At 51.7% G+C, this 19,184-nt stretch overlaps 1 protein-coding gene across 5 annotated transcripts in view; it reads left to right on the forward strand.

Moving 5' to 3' along the window:
* The window catches only part of LOC139186644 (ninein-like protein), a 96,657-nt gene that overhangs the window by 73,495 nt on the left and 3,978 nt on the right, over positions 1-19,184 (forward strand). For all 5 annotated transcript variants that reach the window (XM_070801939.1, XM_070801940.1, XM_070801938.1 and 2 more), the window contains 7 exons: positions 287-396; positions 1,412-1,671; positions 8,362-8,466; positions 9,491-9,560; positions 14,872-15,030; positions 15,710-15,823; positions 18,662-18,832. In XM_070801939.1, the coding sequence (XP_070658040.1) occupies positions 287-396; positions 1,412-1,671; positions 8,362-8,466; positions 9,491-9,560; positions 14,872-15,030; positions 15,710-15,823; positions 18,662-18,832 (989 nt within the window). The remainder of the gene's footprint in view (positions 1-286; positions 397-1,411; positions 1,672-8,361; positions 8,467-9,490; positions 9,561-14,871; positions 15,031-15,709; positions 15,824-18,661; positions 18,833-19,184) is intronic.

Genomic DNA, 19,184 nt, shown 5'->3' on the forward strand with positions numbered 1-19,184 from the left:
TGGAAAACAATTCGGGAACTGAAAAGAGCAGGCGAGAGGTCAGGATATGTCAGCTCCCTCACTTTCCAGCCCATCAACCGGCATGGATGAAACCCCATCAGTGGCCACATTCACATTCTGAATCAATGTGAGTGTGCCCCCTACCACGCGTGGCGTGGGGACACCTGGGCCCAGGAGGGCTGGCCGTGAATCACTGCAGATGGTGACTGCAGCTATGAAATTAAAAGATGCTTGATCCCATGGTGTTCTGGGCAGAACATCAATGTACATGTCCTCTTATTTTCAGGCACCATCACATTCGTGGGTGATTCTGCCCCAGCGAGTATAAAAACAGAGATCATGTTGGAGCTGCTGAAGGAGCATTACCAAGAACTCAAGATCCAGCTGCAGACCAAGGTCAGGGGACTGAGGGAGGCCACAGAGTTAGGGGAACTTCCTGCTGCTGAGACGTGTCTGCACACACGTCTGCCCAGAGTGAGCGCGCTCAGGGGGACGGAGGTTTGCAGGGAATGTGTGTGACCTTGACTTTGTGCCTCCACCCTCTTCGGAAGGAGGCAGGACAGAAGGAATAGCTAATAATGGGAGGGAACAGGGTCCATCCCCGTGTCCGGAGGCTGGTGCAGAGGCCAGACCTCCCTGTTTGCCCTGCACTGGGAAGTCATAGCCCCCAGCTCTGTTGCAGCCGAAGCAGATTCTGGGAGCAGAATCTTAGTTCCTGTGATTGCCCTGCACCAGGGGCTCCCCAGGTGGCGCTAGTGGAAAAGAGGAGATATGTCGCCAAGACAGGAGACATAAGAGATGCAGGTTCAATCCCTGGGTCGGGAAGATCCCCCGGAGGAGAGTGTGGCAACCACTCCAGTCTTCTTCATGGAGGATCCCATGGACGAAGGAGCCTGGTGGGCCACAGTCCACAGGGTCACACAGAGTCGGACACGACTGAAGCGACTTGGCACGCAGGGGCTCCTAGGCACCCTGGCCAAGCCTGTCTTCTTGGGTGAATGTGTCTCTTGCTCTGTTACTCGATTGTGGTGGTTTTTGTGGAGGGATGGTGCCCACAGCTTGTCAGGTGTCACCATGGCCACGGGGTGGTCCTGCCCCTGGGTGCCTGCTGTGGCCTTGCCTTCCAGGCCTCGTGGAGGTGTTGTTCCCCTCTACCCTCCTCCTGCGGCTGCCTGCCAGGCCGCCAGCCTCCCTTCTGCACCTGCGGGCCTCCCCCCAAGGCTGCAGTGGAGGTTACAGGAAGTGATGGAAGCAGGCGGCCACACAAGCCGTGGGGAGCCTTTCACGGGCCCCGGCACCCTGTTGAAGCTGGGCCACCCACTGTTTGGGTTCTGCGCCCGGCAGCCTTGATTCGTCAAGTGAGTTGTGTTTAGGGGCCCCCGGTCGACATCACTCATGCCTCTCTCCTCAGGTTAATGACCACAAGAGGGAAATGGAGGAGACGAAAAGGACCTTTGCAGAGGAGAGGAGGGAGCTGGAGCAGGCCTTCCAGCTCGAGGTTGGCGTGCTGCAGGGTCAGAAGGCCGAGCTGGCGATGCTGCACGCGGAGTCGCAGGAGGTGGTCCGAGGCCTGCGGGACCAGCTGCAGAGGAGGGCGGAGCTGGAGCGGGGCCACACGTGGTGGCTGAGCCAGGAGAGAGCACGGCTGCAGGAGGCGCTCCAGCGGCTCAGGTCCGCCACCCCAGCTTTGCGTGATCTCAGGTCCAGGGTTTGTTGCCCAGAACCCGGATTTGAAATTGAATTTGGGCAGATTGCTCAGAGTCACAAGTACTTGTTACCTGAGTGGTGAGCCCTGAAAGACCAGGTTATTTTACACAGGGTCTGACTTTTCTTTCGGCTGCACTGTGCGCATGGCATGAGAGAGCTTAGTCCCCTCACCAGGGATCGAACCTGTGCCCCTGTGGTGGACGCATGGAGTCTTCACCACTGGACTGCCAGGGACGTCCCAAGGAGTCTGACTTTAAAAACACAGTCTCCCTCATCTGTCATCTCGTGGCTCCTGGGGAGGTCGACGAAAGGCCTAAATGCCCCCAAATAATGGGAAAGGCCTTTAGTTTGGGTTAGTGGAGTTCTTGAAAGAAACCGAGATTTGTGAGCAAAGGAGAGAACAGGTTTATTTGGAAAATTGGAACATGATCTTCTGTGCTAGAGGAGAAGGGCCCACACGCCCATCCTCCGGGCCCCACCAGGGAGCTGGGGCTGGAGGCCTGAGGGGAGGCTAAAGGTGGGGAGGAGGTCTGTGAGCTGGTGATGGAGTGTCAGGTGTGCAGCCTGGCCCTCCTCCCCGGGCCCCCTGGGGCCCAGGCCGGCACCCACTCCACCTCAGGAGCCCAGGCCTCTAGAAGGGCTTTGCCAGGAGCCTCCCAGCACCACCCAGGAGATGACCTGGGTGACTGCAGGCAGGCCCAGCTGTGTGTTGTGGTTGCGGCTCTCTACCCAGTGTCTTTTGGTCCCGTGAGCGCCCACACGGCACTCCCGCAAGCTCATCACGTCCTGCAGAGACAGAGTCTTTGTGAGCTGTTGTGTCCCTTGTCTGGGCAGAGGACACTGGCTCACTGCACACGCAGGTGTGTCCAGCTGAGGAGCCAGCTCCTGCCCGCAGGGTGACCATGCCACGTTGCTTCACCGGAAAACAGATCACGTGGGATTTATGATAAGCCAAGGAATAAATGTCAGTGCACCTCCCAGCTTGAGAAAGAAAATACTGGCATAGCCAGTAGCCCCAGGCTCTGTTCCCAGACCCCCCTCCCTTCCCCCCGAGGCGCCTGGACTGTTTATCACCCTCTAGACCTTGCTGTAGGCCTCTGCCTCAGACGGGGGGGTCCCCCATGATGTGGAGCCTTGGTCGTGGTGGGCTGACCTCTGAATTCCCTGCTCCATGAAGCAGAGGTGGTGCTGGGCCTCACAAGTGGCAGAGCCTCAGGTGAACGTGTGGACCCACTGTTGCAATTGCGGCTGCGATCGGAGGCTGGTCTCTGGCCCAGTGGACCTGCGAGTCCACATCAGGCCCCTGGCACACTCCTGGGCCTTTCATGCAGGAGCAGCCCAGCGGCCACACGCCCTCTCTGCTCTCTGTCTCGGGCACTTCCTCTGGACAGGCACAGGAGCCGGTGCTGTCCTCGTCCTCCACCCAGCCCCCGGGCCCAGGGGCTGTGCTGGGCCTCTCCCCGCTTCTCCTGACTCGCTGCATGCCTTGGCTTGTTGGCCCCACAGATAACATCACAGTTCCAGTCTCAGTGGTGTCTGGATCATTGGACAGGGTTTCCCGGGCACCTGCCACCTGCTGTCACAGCTGAGGGAGCAGCCGGGAGTGAGACAGGTGTTTGCAGCTTTCGGCCCCAGGTGGGTGGGCGGACAAAACAAGGCTCCATTCTTCAGCATCTGTAACCCTTGTTACAGGTCTGTTCAGGTCTTATGTTTCCTCCTGGGTCTGTCTTGGTAGATTGTTTCAAGGCATTTGGACATGGCCGTTTTTCAAATCTCCAGACCGGGCGTTGTACTGAATGGTCCTCAGCTTGGATGCCAGGTTAGATGCCTTCCTTATGGGACCATCTTCTTTACTCTGATGTGTGGTCTTTTGTGAAACTGTCTTTGGAGTACATTCCCTCAGTTTTTTTTTAATCTGAAAATGTCTCAGCTTCTCTCCCATTTTTGAAGGCTGGTCTTCCTAGGAGCACAAACCTTGATGTGCAGTTGAAGGTTGCCCTCTGCCCTCTGCCCTCTGACCTGGGCAGGCTGCTCTGTGTGAGCATCCATTTTCCATTGCTGAAGTGATGAGTTACCCGGAAGTCAGAGGCTTAAAGCATCATCACTTAGGATTTCACGGTGCTCGAGCCTGGAAGTCAGAAGTGCCTACGACTGGGCAGGAGTCTTGGTGTTGGCAGCCGCCTTCCTTTCTGGAAGCTCGGGAGGAAACCTGCAGGCCTCCCATTCTTTTTTTTTTGTTTGTTTTATTTTATTTTTAAACTTTACATAATTGTATTAGTTTTCCCAAATATCAAAATGAATCCGCCACAGGTATACATGTGTTCCCCATCCTGAACCCTCCTCCCTCCTCCCTCCCCATACCATCCCTCTGTGTCGTCCCAGTGCACCAGCCCCAAGCATCCAGTATCATGCATCGAACCTGGACTGGCAGCTCGTTTCTTACCTGATATTTTACATGTTTCAATGTCATTCTCCCAAATCTTCCCACCCTCTCCCTCTCCCACAGAGTCCAAAAGACTGTTCTATACATCAGTGTCTCTTTTGCTATCTCGTACACCGGGTTATTGTTACCATCTTTTTAAATTCCATATATATGCGTTAGTATACTGTATTGGTGTTTTTTCTTCTGGCTTACTTCACTCTGTATAATAGGCTCCAGTTTCATCCACCTCATTAGAACTGATTCAAATGTATTCTTTTTAATGGCTGAGTAATACTCCATTGTGTATATGTACCACAGCTTTCTTATCCATTCATCTGCTGATGGACATCTAGGTTGTTTCCATGTCCTGGCTATTATAAACAGTGCTGCGATGAACATTGGGGTACACGTGTCTCTTTCCCTTCTGGTTTCCTCAGTGTGTATGCCCAGCAGTGGGATTGCTGGATCATAAGGCAGTTCTATTTCCAGTTTTTTAAGGAATCTCCATACTGTTCTCCATAGTGGCTGTACTAGTTTGCATTCCCACCAACAGTGTAAGAGGGTTCCCTTTTCTCCACACCCTCTCCAGCATTTATTATTTGTAGGCTTTTGGATCGCAGCCATTCTGACTGGCGTGAAATGGTACCTCATAGTGGTTTTGATTTGCATTTCTCTGATAATGAGTGATGTTGAGCATCTTTTCATGTGTTTGTTAGCCATCTGTATGTCTTCTTTGGAGAAATGTCTGTTTAGTTCTTTGGCCCATTTTTTGATTGGGTCTTTTATTTTTCTGGAGTTGAGCTGTAGGAGTTGCTTGTATATTTTTGAGATGAGTTGTTTGTCAGTTGCTTCATTTGCTATTATTTTCTCCCATTCTGAAGGCTGTCTTTTCACCTTGCTAATAGTTTCCTTTGATGTGCAGAAGCTTTTAAGGTTAATTAGGTCCCATTTGTTTATTTTTGCTTTTATTTCCAATATTCTGGGAGGTGGGTCATAGAGGATCCTGCTGTGATGTATGTCAGAGAGTGTTTTGCCTCTGTTGTCCTCTAGGAGTTTTATAGTTTCTGGTCTTACGTTTAGATCTTTAATCCATTTTGAGTTTATTTTTGTGTATGGTGTTAGAAAGTGTTCTAGTTTCATTCTTTTACAAGTGGTTGACCATATTTCCCAGCACCACTTGTTAAAGAGATTGTCTTTAATCCATTGTATATTCTTGCCTCCTTTGTCAAAGATAAGGTGTCCATATGTGCGTGGATTTATCTCTGGGCTTTCTATTTTGTTCCATTGATCTATATTTCTGTCTTTGTGCCAGTACCATACTGTCTTGATGACTGTGGCTTTGTAGTAGAGCCTGAAGTCAGGTAGTTTGATTCCTCCAGTTCCATTCTTCTTTCTCAAGATCGCTTTGGCTATTCGAGGTTTTTTGTATTTCCATACAAATTGTGAAATTATTTGTTCTAGCTCTGTGAAGAATACTGTTGGAAGCTTGATAGGGATTGCATTGAATCTGTAATTTGCTTTGGGTAGTATACTCATTTTCACTATATTGATTCTTCCAATCCATGAACATGGTATATTTCTCCATGGCCTCCCATTCTTGATCCACACCTTCCTCCTCTGATGCCAGCAGTGACTAGTTGGTCCTCCTCGTGCTCCATCCTGACTCCCAGTCTTCTGCCTGCTCTTCCACAGAGAAGGGCCCTAGTAGACAGTCTAGGACACTCTTTCCATCTAAGGGCAGTGAATTAGCAGCTTTAATTCTGTTTGTTGCATTGATTCCCCTTTGTTATGAAATAGCACATTTGCAGTTTCTGGATGCAGATGTCTTTTAGAGGCTGTTATTCTGTCTCCACAGGAGGTGATCTGAGTTGTGTCATCTGGTTGCTGTTAGCTTCTCCATCTTTTGTGGTTTTTCTTTGGTGTGTTTAGGTGTGTATTTCTTTCATTTTAACTTTTTATTGAAGTGTTATATGCACACACAAAAAAATACACACGTGTATACAGTTGGAAGAATTGATGAATTGGACACATCTGTGTCACCACACCCAGAACACGTCCCCAGGGTCACTATTCCAAGCCGGGATAGTGGTAACCCCTGGCGGTGGGGGGGCTCTGGGGAACCCGATTTTTTGTTCTCGGTGCTGGTGTTCCTAAGAATGGAATTGTTGAGTCATAGGGCAGAGGTGCCGTTTTCTTTTTACTTACCATACTTAGAAATATTATGCCTGCTGAGTATATATATTTGTGTCCTATGAAAATCTTTCAGATATTCTTTGTAAAATATTGCCTCTCCCCTCCGTGGCCTTTTCAGTTGGATGTATGATATTAGATCTTTTCACTTTTCCTGCTTTTCTTAACCTCTCTTTCATTTCTTGCAGCTTCTTTTCTGTACATGGCATGTTCTGGGTACTTTTTCATATCTCTGTGTTCCAGGTCAGTGATTCGTTCTTCAGCTATATCTAATCTACCAGTGAGATTTTCTTTTGACATTGATTTTTTTTTTTCATTTTCTAACATTATATTTGGTCCTGCCTGATCATTTCTCATAGCTTCTTGCTTGCTTGTCCACTTTTTATTTCCATCTTTTATTTAAGTAAACATTTAATAATATTTATCCCAAGTTCGTGTCTGATAATTCCAATATCTAGGATCTAATTCTGTTGTTTTGGCTTCTTCTGACTCTCATCAGTGGTCCTTTCCCACATACGTTGTGGTGACCTTTGATTGTGAGCTCATGTTCACACGATGTTTATCTCTGGGACTCTTGAGAGCTGTAGTAGAGGGTTCTCCCTGCAGAAAGGATGTGTTTTGCTTTTTCCAAGAAGACTTGGGAGCCTCTTAATCTGAGACCGCTTAAGCTATTCCAGGGAACCAGCCCAGCAAACGCACCCCTGGTGTGGTTTCTCCACACCGATGTAGGTGTTGGCCTCAGGGTGACGCTCAGGGCAACCCCATCTTTGTGCTGCTTAATGCTCACAGCTCTGATTTCAGCATTCGGGTTTTTGTTTAAGGCCCGTGGAGGCTTCTATAACCTTCTGTGAGGACACCGCACCTTAAATGATCAGCTATGCACGGCTCTGGTTATCTGGTGAATGTGGAGGACTAGGATAAGGCAGCCACCATCTTATTCGAGGTCCAGGAAACTGGAAACAGAACCCCACCCACCGCTGCCACCCACATACACACACACACCTGTCTCGAATCAGTTTTGTTTACCATCCAGGAGCCTGAATAACAGTTCAAAATACAGATCTCATTGGAGATCACTCTCCTCATTGAAACCCTTCATTTCTTGTAAACTTCCATTGACTTCTGTGTCTTAATTTTTCTGTTTAGTTCCTCATGAGAAAAATGTAATCATACTTATGCTTATGAAGGAGATGCTCATGCTTGATATTATAAGAATAATATATTAAACATATGAGGTCATGTGCTTGAATACTTTTAGATTGAAAAAACCAGAAGCTAATGCCAGGTAGAGACCTAATGTTTAGGGGAATAAGTGTCAGTGACACCAGCACATATGAAGGATAGATTTTCTGGGCGGCAGGTGTGGGTTTCAAGCTGCCTCCCCGTGCTCTTTATTGGTCAGTTGCTCATCTGTTGCACATCACTGGAGTTACCTTCCAGGGAGACTAAGAGCATTGGAAGCCAAGGGCTCCAGGCAGACTTGGCCTGGGCAGCCTCTGTCAGTACTTGCTTTCCCCTCCTGAAGGTTCCACGTTGCATCGGATCACCCTCCGTCCGCTGCCGCGGGCATCTTTCCAGTTTCCTCCAGTGCTGACCTCAGGGTGTAGGACAGGGGGCACTCCCCATAGGATTCAGCTTCCTGAGTCCTCATGTTCCTCAGCTTTGTGCTCGGGGTCCCTGGGGGGATTTCCTTGCAACAACTCACCCAGCATCTTGCATTGGTGCCAGCTGTGAGCACGGTGACATTTCAGTGAAGGTAAGGAGATGCAGGAACGGGCCAGCTGTAAACACAGTGAACCAAGGTGCCGAACACGCTAGTCACTGGCTCTTTTAGGAGCTAAGAAAGCTTTGTTTTTCTGTAGCTTATCTCTTGGGAGATGCAAGCCAGAGCAGGTTAACACTGGATACAGGGAGGGACTGGTGCCCTGTGTCCCCATCCAGGGAAGGAAAGTGGGGCTGGGGGTCATTGCAAGACCAGACTCTGTCGGGTGACCAGCTCCTGGAATTCCCACTCTTCTTTCTTTTTAAAATTTGTTATCCAGAATCGAGTTGGAAAAGCTTTCTGAAGAAAACACGCTCTTGAAAAATGAGCTGGGGAGGATCCAACAAGAGCTTGAAGCTTCAGAAAGGACGGAGGCTGCACAGAGGTAAGGGCCAGCTCATGGGTCCCACCCCAGCCACCCATCCCAGACACGGTTTGCTCATCACAGAAGAAGCTCAGAGGGCATTACTGTAGAAAGTGGGACGTGTTCACAGATAACCCACATTCCAGGAACAGTCAGCAGAGAACTGTGCTGCCCTCTGACCAGCCTTGATGGGCACGGGAGGGCTCAGGCGTCCTACAGAATACTCCATAGCGTGCTCAAGGGTCAGAGGAGGCATCCTGCATCCCTGTAGGGGCAGGAGGGCCTCTTACAACCTTCCTGGGCCAGGAGAATCTGTTTCTTCTTGTCCTAATGATGATTTCAGCCCTGCTGTTGTCCACGGTTCATTCCTGGTCTGTTGATTTCAGTGTGTCAGAGTCAGGGGTCTAGGGCAGGGGCCTGAGCACTGAGGCAGGAGCTGTGTGTATTGTAGAGGGATACTTGTTGGTAGATTTCAGCTTTCACTATCAGAGCCTCATCTAAGAAGGGTTTGGCTTTTTTTTTTTTTTTTTTTTAATAAAATTCAAATGAGCTCAGCTGTAAACTGCTGAGAATGTGGTGTTGATTTGATAAAAAGTGCCTGACGATTAAAGTGTGGAATCCAGAGTGGATGGTCACCCAGCGATCACTGTTACGTTACAGCAATTCTGAAATCTGAAAGGTTTCTTCCCTCCAGGAACCATTTTCCCTAAGTTTGGTGCTGGGGCCCTTTTGACAGCAGATGTCAGCAAATGTAAGGCTGTGTTGATCGTTATGCTTCTGGGTGTGAAGAGCACTCCCATGTGCTGGAGAGAGATTAACATGTGCTGTGCAACTGAGGAATGTCGTGGAGGGTTTGTTCTTACAGTGCTGGCAGGGTTCCTCTGGCTCCCAGGCTGGGATCCAATTGGGCCAGCACAGTAACAGTGCAGGACAGTGACAGACCAGTGGCTGTAGGCTATCGAGAACAGGTGTACGAACCAGCACCACGGTGACCACGGTGAGCAATGACTCATCAGTGACACTGTTAACTTTGCTTCTTCAACAGGAAGGACATTGAGGTTTTAAAGAGAGACAAGGAAAAGGCCTGCTCTGAGATGGAAGAGCTCCGCACACAGGTTAAGTATTGACCCCTGGTGTGAAACGGATGCCCCCCTCCCTTTTCCATCGTTTTGAAATAATCTCAAACTTGCAGAAAGGAAACACAGAACATTTTTATGGAAGTTACAAGAGTTGCTGGCCCATCAGCCCCTCCCACTCCAAGTTGGGGAATCACTGTGGATATGACGGGGTGTAGCCTCGTCAGCCACAGCCGGGACCTCGTGTGGCTTGTCTGCCTTTCCTTGTTTTTAGGACCTGGTGCTTTTGAAGGTTATAAGCAGTTGTTTTGGTGTGTCTAAAACTTCCTTATAATTGGATTCCGATTATGTGGGAACATCCCCTTCTCATTCTATCCTGTCCGGGGACACAAGCTTTAGTGACGTCCTTAGATTCTTGGTCAGGTGCTGTTGGCCAGGCTTCTTCACAAAGTTACTTTCCCCTTGGTAATTACGGAACATTTTATAGGAAAATCCTTTGAGATGATGTGAATGTCCTGTTCTTCATCAAACTCTCACCCAGTTGTTCTCCCTGTTTATTTAATGGGTTATAATATGTTACCATCAGTATTTATTTTCATGCTCAATTGTCCCAGATTTGCCTAATAAGAGCCCCCTCCTGGTGAGTTCTGGGCCCTCCAGACAGGTCCTGGTCATTATTTGAGTACTTCCTTACTTTCTAGTGTCCCATGATATTCCAGGTTCATCTGGTACTTCCCTTGCCCCAACCCTGGAAGCAGCCACTTCTCCAAGGAATCCTTGGTGACTTTTAGCTCAGAATGGTACGTGGAGACCAAGATTTGGGTACTGGGGGTGCTCACGGCTCCAGGATCATCACTATGTCCAAATGCAGTTAGTGCGTGGAACTCGGGAGTGTATGTTTATGATGCTCACATGCATGTGGTTTCAGGTATATTTATTTGTACACCTCTCTACTAGAAATCATAAATTCAAACTCTGAAATTCCAATATCACAGGGATGGTTCTAGCTTTCTCTCTCTGTATTTATAACTTATTCCTCTAGCAGTGAAAAGCCTGGTCTCCATCCTCAGTGGATGGACTTACTGTTTGGTCAGTCCCCTTTAGCCTGCACGTGAATGCCCTTCTCACGCTGTTTAGCGCTGACCACCACACTGGTCTCCCTTTGCGCCACAAATAAGTGTTTTCTGCACTTGGTCTCTCTTACTGGCTTTTGTACCCAAGCACACAGCTAGGAGGGCTTCTCTTGTGACTCAGCTGCTAAAGAATCCACCTGTAGTGCGGGAGACCTGGGTTTGGTCCCTGGGTAGGGAAGATCCCCTGGAGAAGGGAAAGGCTACCCCCTCCGGTATGCTGACCTAGAGAATTCCAAGGGGTTGCAAAGAGTTGGACACGACTGAGCTTCTTTCACTTCACTTCACACAGCTTGGATGTGTCATTCTTTTTTATTTTTTTTTAAAATTGAAATTATTACTGATAATTGCAGGCTCACATGTGGTTGTAAGACATATATTACAGAGGAATACACTCTGTCCAGTTTCCCCAGGGACCACGTTTTATGAAACTTTAGTATAGTGTCTGTGTTAGTATGCTAGGGCTGCCATAGCAAAGCACTGCAGACTGAGGGGCTTACACAACCAAGTTTATTTCCTCACAGTGCTCGGAGTTAGAAGTTCAGGTCAGGGTGGGGCTGGTTTCTTCTGAGGCCTCTCTCTGGTTTGTACACAACTGTCCTGCCTGTGTCTTCACGTGGTCGTCCTTCAGATGCGTCTGTGTTGTCATCTCTTATTAGGGCACCATCATACTGCATTCATACGACCTCGTTTTACCTTAATCACCTCTTTCAAGACCCCGTCTCCAACTACACTCCCTCTGTACAAGATTGGAGGTTTGGGCTTCAACATTGAATTGGGGTGTGAGGGGGCACAAGTCAGCCCTTAATGAGCATCACAGTCAAGCTCTTGACATTGATGCATCCGTAGGTCTTACTTCCCCAGTTTTTTTGTGGGGAGTGGGGGGGTTGTTCTTTTTCTTGGGGGAGGGGCTTCGTTGCCCCACAGCACGTGGCATCTTAGTTCCCCAACCAGGGATGGAACCCGAGTGTCCTGCCTCGGAAGGCAGGTTCTTAACCACGGGACCACCCAGAAAGTCCACGTGCTCCCGCAGCTTTGCTTATGCTCTCGTGTGGTGTCAGGTCTACACGGGTTTATTCCCTGTGCAGGTTCATGTCTCCACAACCCAGCTGCAGCGCCACTAGGTCCTTCATATTGTTCATTCACAGCGACATCCGCCATCTGTCTTTCTGCCCACCTATCTCAGCCCCAACAGCACCCTTACGGCAGAAAACAAAGAGGAACTGAAGAGCCTCCTGATGAAAGTGACAGAGGACAGCCAAACTTGTACCATTTCTCCAGTGACACACAAGGAGCCATCCCAAATGAGCTCTCTGGGACTGCCTCTCCACATAGCACGGCTACCTGCTGCGTGTCCACAGTAGTTTCTTCCTGCCACTGGATGGCATTCCAAGGCGTTAACATCCCACAGCTCGTCTTCAGTTCAGTTCAGTCTCTCAGTCGTGTCTGACTCTGCGACCCTATGGACTGCGGCATGCCAGGCTCTCCTGTCCATCACCAACTCCCGGAGCTTGCTCAGACTCATGTCCATCGCGTCGGTGATGCCTTCCACCCATCTCATCCTCTGTCGTCCCCTTCTGCTCCTGCCTTCAGTCTTTCCCAGCATCAGGGTCTTTTCCAATGAGTCAGTTCTTCACATCAGGTGGCCAAAGTATTGGAGTTTCAGCTTCAGCATCAGCCCTTCCAATGAATATTCAGGACTGATTTCCTTTAGGATGGACTCGTTGGTGTCTGCACCTTGCAGTCCAAGGGACCCTCAAGAGTCTTTTCCAACACCACAGTTCAAAAGCATCAGTTCTTGGGCACTTAACTTTCTTTATGCTCCAACTCTCACATCCATACATGACTACTAGAAAAACCATAGCTTTGACTAGATGGACCTTTGTCAGTTTTTTAACATGCTATCTTGGTTGGTCATAGCTTTTCTTCCAAGGAGCAGGCGCCTTTTAATTTCATGGCTACAGTTACCATCTGCAGTGATTTTGGAGCCCAAGAAAATAAAGTCTATGACTGTTTCCATTGTTTTCCCATCTATTTGCCGTGAACTGATGGGACCGGATGCCATGATCTTAGTTTTTTGAATGTTGAGTTTTAAGCCAACTGTTTCACTCTCTTTCACTTTCATCAAGAGGCTCTTCAGTTCCTCTTTGCCTTCTGCCATAAGGGTTGTGTCATCAGTGTATCTGAGATTATTGATGTTTCTCCCGGCAATCTTGATTCCAGCTTGTGCTTCATCCAGCCTGGCATTTTGCATGATGTACTCTGCATGTAAGTTAAACAAGCAGGGTGACAATATACAGCCTTGACGTACTCCTTTCCCAATTTGGAACCAGCTTGTCTTAATGCTCACCTTTTAAAGGATGGCTGGGCTGATTCCAGTTTTGGGCCGTCACAGGAGCTGCAATGAACGTTCCTAGGCAGGTCTTTGTGTGGATGGTCTTCATTTCACGGGATAGATGCCCAGGAGACAATCACTCATCTGTACGGCAGCTACATGTCTAGTTTTATATGAAATTGCCCAGCTGTTTTCCACAGCAGCTACTAAGAGTCAATGTTCCCGCCAGCGGCGTCTGCCGGGTCCAGTTGCCCCACATCCCTGTCCACACTTGGTGTTGTCACTCTTACTTTAGCCCGTCCAGGAGTGAGTGACACTGGGTCAGAACAGCTGGCGGGGGCTCCACTTGGCTATCCCCTCGCTGGTTCAGGCCTGGTAAAGAAGGAGGTTTCCCTCGAGGGCAGAGAACAGAACGCTCTGTGTACTTCAAAACAGGCACGGTCCTAGTCTACTCAGGCTCATACAGATGCCACAAACAGGCGGCTTCAACTACAGGGTTTATTGTCCCAAGGTTCTCAAGGCCACGGTCAAGGCGGGGCCGGCCTGGTTCCCGTGAGGCTCTTCCAGGCTTGTGGGGAGCCCCCTCTCACTGTGTCTTCTTATAAAGTCACTGTCCCATTGGATTAGGACCCCACCTTGCGAGCACATTTAACCTGAATTACCTGCTAGCAGCCTTGTCCCCAGACTGGTGACTTTGTGGACCCGGTTCTACCCACAGCAGCCACCTTGTTCAGGCCTCCAGCCTCTGGCTCCTGGTGAGCTGTGACGCTCTTCGCCTGTCTTTCTTTCTGGTTTTCAGAGCATTGGTTTGCCCTGTGACTTTAGTTCTCTGATGGGCCTGAGAAGAGTTGTTGACTTTCAGTTACTCAGCTTTTTCTTTGTTCTTGCTGGGAGGGTGGGAGTGCCGACTTCCAAGCTCTTTCCAGGCCAGAGCGGAAATGGCGTTTTGTTTTTCTCGTGGGTCTCTGCACGTTCACTGTCAGGACATAGAAGCGTAGTAGGTTTTCACCTGCCGACCTTGTGTCCTTGCTGAGCTCCCGCTCACTCTGGGAGTGCATTTGTCACCTCTGGTTTCCCAGACTCCTGCTGTTCCCTGGAGACACCCGCAGTTCCCATCTGCCTCTTCCCACCGCTGCCTGCCTCCCCAAGTCTGGCTGATACGGTGGGAACACCCACCCTGGGGCGACAGTGATGCATCCGCCTAGCTGTGCATGAACCCTGCTCCGAGGCACACAGGGCTTCAGACCCTCAGCCTCTGGAGCAATTGCTAGGGAAAAGCAGAGGAGCAAAACATGGTTTGTGTGAAGGCGTGTGACACACGGTTGGCGATAACGAGCTTCCTTGTGTCGCCTGCTGGCTGCCATTTATCCCAGGCCGCACCGCCAGCGTCCAGCATCCACTGTCTGCAAAGTGGGTCATTTCATCAGTGTGCTGTGTTTAATGACAGTGATCAGATTTTTTAAGAGAATCATGTGCCTCAGGTTTAGCTAGGGTTCTGGGTTTTTTTTTTCCTTCAACTTGTATAAGATAATGTCAGAAATAACTGTGGGAGAAACGAGAAAAGCATGCCAGTTCTCCAGAGCAGTGATGGGATGTTGATGGGATGTGAGTGCTCCTGGTGCCCAGCATTTATTTCTTGGGGGATTGATCACAGTTCATCCTCCACCTGGTGGCCTGAGAGCCCGTCACTCTGGGGACACTGAGCAAGCGCCTCACCCACTAGTTGCTAATAGCAACCCCACCCCCAGCTGTGATGACCAAAATGGTCTCCAAAGATTGCCAAGGATCCCCTGGGGAGAAGAGTGTCCCTGGTTGAGGACCCCTGGGATGCTGCTGGCTTAAAAAAATAACTTTCCTACCTGTGTTTTCTCCCTGTTTGTTCCAGAGTCAGAAGTGTAGGGATGAACTGTCCCAGCTCAACCACAGGGTCCTGCAGCTCGGAGAGGAGGCCTCTACCCACCAGACCCAAAGCGAGAAGAGTCCCGTCACCGTCCAGCTGCTGACACACAGACTGGAGGAGGCCGAGCTCCGGGAGGAGCTGCAGGTGAATGGCGGGCAGGGCAGGGAGGGGCAGGCAGCCCGGCCTAAAACAGACCAGGGACAGCCCTGACGTGCCTGCAGGTAAAGCAAGGGGCTTCACAAGCAAGCCCTGACAAATGTGTGAACTTCTAGCAGCTTTTGCAAAGCCTGGTACCTCTAGAGAAAGTAGCAGAAAGGAATTAAATCCTGATGATAGGAGCCTAAATTGGGGTGACCTCTCCAGAGGTCATTAGGCAAAACATACATCAAGAGTGGTCAAGAACGTTGGTGTGCTCTGACTTCATGATTCTGCTGTGGGAACTTTACTGAACATTGTGTATGGACTTAGATGAACATATGTTCATTGCTCTGGTGTTTATAATAGCACAACAGAATTGGAATCAGCTTTGAATCATCAACCGTATTGACTAAGTCAGTAAATTATGGTGCCGCCATTATAAACCACATTTTTGAATAGTGTCTAATGCTCTGGACATTATAAAAGAGAAAGCATGGCCTACGATGTCGTGGTGCAGCATGTGTGTGTGTGTGGAGGAAGGGCCAGGAGATACAGCATGTCGGGTGTGCTGTGATCACTGCTGACTTAAATTTTGTAATTCTTGCTTTTCTGAAGTTTCTTCATTAAGTACGTATCATGTTGCTAGTGTTCTTCTTATACTTGTGAAACCGATATTTAACAACAGGGTAACCAAATCCAAAAACTTGAACTTGAACTTGACCGCGTGACTCGGGACCGTCAGAGTCTGAGACTGGCACAGTCACAGCTGAGAGAGGCCCTTGAAGAGAGTCGGAACCAGGTGAGTGTGCATGGTGGTCCCAAGGCTGAGGGGAGTCAGCCTCGCCTCTGACAGCCTGCACGGGACTAGTCCGGCCAAGGGCTTCACGGGGCTGGCTGAGGCCACACAGCTAGGGGGGCGCCCTCCAGGCCGAGGATTCAGTCAGGCCCCGTCCAGGGTCAGGTGGAATGCGAGTGAACCGTGTGAAGGGCTGTGCCTGTTCCCTCACGAGGGCAGGCAGGCATAGCAGCACCTCTGGGTGTGCCCTCTGCAGGTGGAGGAGCCAGGGAACACGGAAGGTAGCCTCCGAGGTCCAGGCCGCGGGCGGAGCAGCCCCCGAGGGGACCAGCTGCTTGCCCTGGTGGAGCCCGGGTGTCACACGCCTGTTCATGTGTGTGGCAGTGCTGCCAATGCCCTGCACTTGTCTGATGCCTGCCAGGCTCAGATATGCAGCAGCGGGGAGGCAGGGAGCTCACGGGCTGGGACACACAGATGTGAGCAGAGTGGGCCCAGGAGGGGTGGGGGGTGCCTGCCAGAGTGAGGTGCTGGGACGCAGGGCTGGTTCTTCCGAGGAGCTCAAGCAGGAGGAGAGGAGGGAGCTGACGGTGTGAGGTGCCCTGAGGGCCTCAGGCCCTGGTGGACTCAGACATGGGGTGCGCTTGGAGAGCCGGGGTCTGCAGGGGGAAGGGGCTGTGAGAGAGGGTCTAAGCCTCGTGTCTCTGCTCAGCCTGGCACCAGGTTCCCCACCTGGCCCCTGGTGTGACCCCTGGACTTAGCTGTGGACACCTGGTGTGAGAGGTCACTTCTCAGATGGCCCAGGTTGCAGAAGGGTCTGTCTGCATGTGGGACCCCTCCCTGTCCAGGGTCTTAGGAGGGGCTGGCAGACCCCTGTGGGCCCAGCCCCCCACTGTCAGCAGGCACTTTCTCCAAGGTGTCTCTGTGTACTGGGGGCTCCCTTCCCTGTTTGTAGTGCAAAAGGAACCTTGACAAATTGCTGGACTGGTTTGAGCCTTTGAGGTGGAGAATACAGATCCACCCATGGGCAGCAGGACTGGGCTGCCGGAGGCTTCTATGCCGCTGGGGTTGGGGGATGCCCAGCACTGAGCCGCTGTCACAGGCAGGAGCAGCTACCGTGAGGCAGCTGGTGTCACCATTGGTGAGTTAGATGAGGACCCCCCAAAACATGCCTGGATGAAAGTGTGCTGTGGGCGGGGGCACCTGCACTGGCCTCTGTGGCATTGGGTCCTTGTTGCGTGGCAACCAAGCACCCAGGAAGGGCAGACAAGCATCCAGGCTGCTGAGCACTGCACCAGGGGTTTCCTTAGCATCACTGCCCCACATTTGGCCGGGCCAGCCTGGATTCAGGGTGGAGAGGTCCGCCATCATCTGAGGGGCTCACTGCCCCACCCCAGCACCCAGAACACGGAGGCCCTGGCTTCCTGGCTGCAGGGGCCCCACCTCTCTTCTGGGGACATCCTGCCTTCTCACGTCGCGGTCGAGCAGGGCTCTCCGGAGCGGGCCCACTCTCCACCCACACCTTGTTTTACCAGGAGGGCCTCAGGGGCACTCAGCTGGGCCGTGCTGAATACTGCCTGGCCTAGGAGAGTGGACGGTGAGGCCTGTGGTCAGGCTGCAGGGCTAAGCAGAGCATCGGCTGCAGGAGGCAACAAGGCACCCAGGCAGGTGTGCGGGACTCAGACCTGGGCAGGAGTGACTGCATAGTGATCATCCGAAGCTCTAAAGCCACAGGGAGGTGGCTACGTCTGGTGGAGGGTGTGTGAGAACTTTCCTCCCCTCTCTTCATCCCAGGAGCGTGGCAGCTGCTCCACTGGACCTGTGTGTGTGGTGTGCTTCTGGGGGTCTGTCTGGGGAAACTGCCCAGGGTGGCCCCTCAGACACGCGGTGACACAGGCCAGTGAGGGAGTAGGGCTGTGGCTCACAGTTTCACCCCTGCCCGGCCAGGATGGCCAGTGCCCTCCTCCCCTGCCTGCCCTCAGCAGGGCCCCTGGTGGAGCCGCCGCCTCTCCCGTCCACGGGGTCTCAGAGGGCAGGTCTGTGTGCTCCAGACGAGGCCGCCGGAGCCCGTGGTGTAAATGGTGTTTAGATGGCCTCCCAGGCGCTCCATTCAGGGAAAGTGGCCAGGCTCTGGGCAGCCTGGTGCCAGCGATCCCGTGGGTTCTGTGCCCAGGAAGCAGGTGGCCGAGTCCGTCCACATCCACACCTCTCCAGATGCTGTGCAACCACCTCCGGGGCCCTGGCCACAGCCCGTCTCAGGAGCGTGAGCTCTACATTTAGAGGGAGGCTGCTCTATGCTGCTGGTGTGAGTCCCATTATTGAAGGAATTAAACCCAGCAAAGAACCCAGGGGGTAAACAGGACAGAATAACTTGATCCTCCCAGGATCCGGTACGAGGTCACAGGGAGGGCTACAGGAAGGCCTTCCAGGCTCTCAGGGTGCAGAAGCGCCCCTGAATGGACTCTGTGTTAGTCACTCAGTCCCATCCGATTCTTTGCAACCCCATGGACTTTAGCTTGCCAAGCTCCTTTGTCCCTGGTATTCTCCAGGCAAGAATATTCGAGTGGGTTGCCATGCCGTTCTCCAGGGGATCTTCCCAACACAGGGACCAAATCCACGTATCCCGTGTCTCCTGCATTGCAGGCGGATTCTTTACCGTCTGAACTACCAGGAAATGGAGTGTGGGCATCAGATAAATGGACTCTTTAGAAATTGTGGGCTCTGCTGAACACACCCTTCCCTTGTGGGGTGGCCTACCAGGTAGAGATGCAGTTTTCTGTGTCTGGTGGTGACCCTGTAGCTCTGGGCAGTCACCCCATAACCGCTGTGCCTTTTCCCCGGCAGCTGTATGGAGCCACCCAGAGGCTGCAGCTGGCCCAGTCGCAGCACACCCAGCGGGTACAGCAGCTGCGGGAGGAGATGGCACAGCTCGTGCCTGCAGTCCGCGTGGCCGAGCTGCAGCGGCTGCTGGAAGGGGAGCGGTTGGGGGCACGGCGGCTCCAGGAGGAGGCCCAGGTGAGTGGGGACCAGGCTCGGGGGCCAGCTGGGGGTGATGGGGAGGGCGAGTAGGCTTTCTGGTGCCAAGGGGAGGATGGCCTGACAGCCCTCCCACCATGTGGGATGTTTATGGAAGCCACGGGACCCGGCTTCCACTGGGAGCTGGGGGGCATTGAGCGGCCGACCCTGAGTCCCCCAGCCTGTTTTCTGGGCTGTGTGTGTCTGTAGCCAGCCACACACGTGACCCGCTTCCAGGTCTGAAAGGTGGTGATAGAAGGGCCACAAGAGAGGGATGGGCAGGGATAGCTTTTCAGGAGTGTAGGCAGGTGCAAAGGTCCTGGGGTGGGCTGTGCTTGGCATGTTTCAAAGC

Source organism: Bos indicus, chromosome 13, assembly GCF_029378745.1.
Source record: "Bos indicus isolate NIAB-ARS_2022 breed Sahiwal x Tharparkar chromosome 13, NIAB-ARS_B.indTharparkar_mat_pri_1.0, whole genome shotgun sequence".
In the NCBI taxonomy this organism is placed as follows: Eukaryota; Metazoa; Chordata; class Mammalia; order Artiodactyla; family Bovidae; genus Bos; species Bos indicus.